Genomic DNA, 4,605 nt, shown 5'->3' with positions numbered 1-4,605 from the left:
ATTGACCAACAGATGCAAAATTTAAAGTTAGACTAGGAATATGATATACATTTGAAAGTGATAAACGAGATGTGTGAACAGAGCCAATTCTTGCCAATGGCATTGGAGTACCATCGGCGGTCATGACAGACAAAGATGGAGCAGAATTAACAGACGCAAAAGAATCAATATCAGGAGACATATGATGAGAAGCATCTGAGTCTAAGATCAATAGGGGAGACGATTTACCTGAATTATCGGACAAGGACAAACCTTTATGAGAGGAGGCAGACATGGCATGAGGCTGGGAAGCAAGGAACTACTGAAACTGCTCGAACATATGTGAATCCAAGGATGGGGCAGCAACTGCATTGTTGGCCTGAGGTGGGCGATACGACCATGGAGCAGTCTGTGGTGGGCGTGGTTATTGAGGTGGTCGTTGTTATTGTTGTTGTTTTCCTTTACCCAACAATCTCAGACACTGAGCCCTTCAATGACCATTTTCTTTGCAGAAAGCACATTCATCCAGAGAAACCTTAGAAGCTGGTCTATTTTGGTTGCTAGGCGGAGACTGTCGTGGAGCAGCAAAGACGGATGGAGTTGTAGGTGTGACAGACCCCTTATCTGCTTTAGACTTAAGCCGAATCTCCTCTGCTAACAGTTCATTAACCACAGAATCAGCAGACGGAAGAGGAGAACGATGTAGAATTGTCACATGCAATCCCTCAAAATCATTTCGAAGAGCCATAAAAAACTATACCAGATGGTGTTCTTCTCTACGAGCCAAATATGGTTCAAATATTCGTAGCTCTGCAGACTCAGTGAGAGCCAACTGATCCCAGAGATTAGACATGGCAGAATAAAACTCCTGAACATTCATATCATTCTGCTGAAGTGCGCAAATATCTATCTCCAATTGATACTGCTTGGCGAAATTAGACTGTGTGTACAATCTAGCCAGATTATCCCAGATCTTTTTAGCCTTCTCGTACTTAGCCAACCGAACACCGATGGAGTGGGTAACAGAATTGTTAATCCACGTAATAATCTTCGAATTAACAGCCTCCCAACTGTCGACCAAGTTCGCATAGTTGGTTGTCGTCTCGTCTGTAGGTTTAATCCGTACACCTGTAACAGAGCTCCACAGATATTTTTCACGCAAGAAATTCTTCATAACGTAGCTCCAATGCATATAGTTTTTACCATTCAATTGAACACTAATCGACTGAAGTGAATCATCCTTACAACTAACCATGCTGAAAGAGGCACAAATACAAAACCCGCAAGATCGAAATCAACAGATTTGAAATTCTCAAAATTAAGAGAATTCAGTTAAACCAACGCGAGCGAGAACAAATCAAAGGAAAATGGAAATACCAAAAATTCAACCGCGGAAATCAGAATCGTCAAAAAAGAGTTCGAAATCGTCAAAAAAAGAATTTCGGGGCTTCGCCTTGAACGGGGCGCGCTGCCCCCCGTACCCCCCAGCGAACTCACAACGAAGTTCGATCCGCAAAAGTTGTGGATTGGATTATAACTTCTACAATCAAGCAGGAAGAATCCATGAACCTAGGCTTTGATATCATGATGACATAGAAAAAAAAGGAGTCTAGAGATTTCTTATTGACTTGCGTTATGCAATCAGAATACAATAAAGAGTATTTATAACTAAGGATTACAATGAAAAGAAATAGACTAAAATATCCTTAAACACTAATGAAGATAATATTATAATAAGACTCAACTCAATTAAATTCCTACTAATATCCCCATAAATGGAGGTGTTTCTTAAAATTAAATTAAAAAAGATAGTAATAAAGAAAAGAAAGGTTGTAGGCGTTGGTAGTTGACTTTTCGGGAATTTGGTTTAATTAACAAGCTAAAATTGATCTGCTGTAATGATTAGCAAGTTCACCGGACTAATAATTGAGCATCGTAATTATTAAATTAATTAAGTATTTGATAATCTATACTACATTATTATGATTTTATCCTTCTAACTAACAACAGAAGGGCCTCTTGCTATAAAATTTCAAATTGTTACACGACATGTATCCCACGAAAACAAATTAATTTTTTCAAATGAATTAAGATCCCGAAAAATAAGTACACATATATTAAATATTTTAAAGCAACACAAAAAAGTTTTATGAAACGATATGATAAGTCAATTTTTTTAGACGGATCTTATATTCGACTCCGACCTATGAAAATTAAGAATGATTTATTCATTGTAAATATGAGTCGAATGAACACACCGGACCAATGAATAAATTAAAATCCGTGCATGATGAGACATACCCTTCAACCAATTACTTGAATTAAAAATTTTAAAAAAAATAATTAATATATATATTCTCAATGCTTAGGTCAACTAGGAGAAAAACGAAAACGTGCATGCAGAGAATTCCAAGAAGTAATGTGAATGATGAATCAAACAAATATATATGATTAATTATATATTAATTTGGCAAGCTAGCTAGCTGTGCTATAAAATGAGCTTTTCATTTTCAGCAAATCTTCCACCTTAAAGTTTCTTTCTTTCATTAACTCAATTATATATTATTAGAGATATAATGAAATTTGTGGTGAAAAACTCTTGCCTAGTGCAGCCAGCGGAGGCAACATGGAATGGCGTAATGGCCTTAACCGAATTCGATCAAATCGGTGCTATTACTCATCCACCAACACTATACTTCTACCGGCCTTCGGAGACGTGGCTCGCGCAAGAAGAGATCATGTTTACAACCTTAAGAGACTCTTTGAGCAGAATCTTGGTGCATTTTTACCCTCTGGCAGGTCGTTTGCGATGGCTAGATGGGGGTCGACTCGAGCTCGAGTGCAATGGGGAGGGTGTTGCGCTCATACAAGTGGAGAGTGATGCTACATTAGATGACCTCGGGGATCTCTCTCTATCTCCCCATTTTCATCACCTCAGTCCTAAAATAAACTACAAAGCCCCCATTGAAGAAATCCCATTGCTCTTTGTGCAGCTAACCAAGTTCAAATGTGGTGGGATTGCTCTAAGCCACGCTCTATCCCATGCTGTGGTTGATGGGCAAAGTGCCTTTCATTTTGCCTCCGAATGGGCTCGCCTAGCTCGCGGAGAATCATTAGGCAAGGCACCTTTTCTTGATAGGAAATTGCTGCGGGCAGGGGATCCCCCATCTGCACAACCTTGCTTCGACAACGAGTGGAATGAGCCTCCGGTTCTGATAACCCAACCCGGTTCCGAAAATGATGAGATCAGGAACAAGGGAAATGCAGTCGCCATGTTGAAGCTGACGAAGAAGCAGGTTGAAATGCTCAAGAATGAAGCAAACAGAACCAAGTCGTCGTATATTGATGATGGCGATCATCGCATGTTTAGTCGATATGAGTCCGTGACAGCACACATATGGAGGTGTGCATGTAAGGCTCGTGGTCATGTATACGAGCAGCCAACAGGAGTGGGGATTTCTGTAGATATACGCAAAAGAGTTGAGCCACCCCTACCACAAACTTACTTCGGCAATGCTACAACCTCCGTGATCGCAACTGATTGTGCAGGGGATGTTGTAACAAAGCCTTCCGGATACGCTGCCAGCAGAATAAGACAAGCAATAAACAAGGTCTCCAGCGCCTATGTCCATTCCACTCTTGATAACTTGAAAAATCTTAAAGATTTTACGGGTTTACAAGATATACATGCCATGGAGCTTGAGGCGAGTGAAAGGATGTTTGTTGGGAACCCGAATTTATGGGTCTCGAGCTGGACCACACTTGCGCTCAATGGCCTTGATTTTGGTTGGGGGAATGAAATGTACATGAGCCCCGGACCTCATGACGGTGACGGCGAATCTTTGACCTTACCGGGGCAGGATGGGGATGGCTCTATGGTAGTTGCACTCCACCTGCAAGCTGCTCATATTGAAGATTTCAAAAAATTCTTCTACCAAACTATTTGAATTGAATTGAAGATGATTAATGTTTCGTCAATAAGCCAACATCGATATGGCAATCTAGTTTCTCATTGGGCTTGGACTGATTTATGCTTGTTTAATTTGTTTCCTTTTGATTGCGTGGTTGTCGTCTTCCTTCTCCTTCAAGTGTATTTCGAAAGTTGCATATATATATATTTGGTGTTCCATTAATTCTTCTAGTGGTATTCCTTGCCTTCAGTTTTGAGGTTCTTTTTTCAGAAAGATGGTAAATCAAATCATAAAATGAGCCGCCCATAAAATTATAAAGAAGACAAGATAAAATTGACGTGCCGGCAATTGTCTCAACATTAGATGATACACACGCATGCGTTGCCTCGACTTTGGATTTTGAAACTGGCATGCAGGGCGGATCCAGGATTATATATTGGGGAGCCAACTCGCCAACACATACAAAGTCCGGAAAATAATTATTATATTTTTCATATAAATTTCAATAATAAGAATATAATCATTGTTATTAATAAATAGAATAGTGTTGAAAAATATATTATTATTATTAATATTATGTTGAATATTGAATGTTGAATGTTGAATATTGAGTTGTAAAATGTGGAAAATTAGTGTGTGATGATGTAGATGATGATGTATTTATTTTTGGACTAATCTCTAATGTGGATCTATAAATAGGTCTTCATTTGTGATG

At 39.2% G+C, this 4,605-nt stretch overlaps 2 protein-coding genes across 2 annotated transcripts; one reads left to right on the top strand and one right to left on the bottom strand.

Moving 5' to 3' along the window:
- Positions 1-733: 733 nt before the first annotated feature.
- On the bottom strand, positions 734-1,234 carry LOC140888982 (uncharacterized). The gene has a single exon (XM_073296678.1). It carries the CDS (start codon positions 1,232-1,234, stop codon positions 734-736), a length of 501 nt encoding a protein of 166 aa, XP_073152779.1.
- A 1,321-nt stretch (positions 1,235-2,555) lies between these two features.
- LOC140888981 (spermidine hydroxycinnamoyl transferase-like) lies at positions 2,556-3,926 on the top strand. The gene has a single exon (XM_073296677.1). The coding sequence runs from the start codon at positions 2,556-2,558 to the stop codon at positions 3,924-3,926; it is 1,371 nt and encodes a 456-aa protein (XP_073152778.1).
- The last annotated feature ends 679 nt before the right edge of the window (positions 3,927-4,605 follow it).

The sequence above is a fragment of the Henckelia pumila genome, chromosome 3 (genome assembly GCF_033568475.1).
Source record: "Henckelia pumila isolate YLH828 chromosome 3, ASM3356847v2, whole genome shotgun sequence".
Classification (NCBI taxonomy): Eukaryota; Viridiplantae; Streptophyta; class Magnoliopsida; order Lamiales; family Gesneriaceae; genus Henckelia; species Henckelia pumila.
Note: the sequence above shows the minus strand (reverse complement) of the source record. Positions and strands in the feature narration are given on the sequence as shown.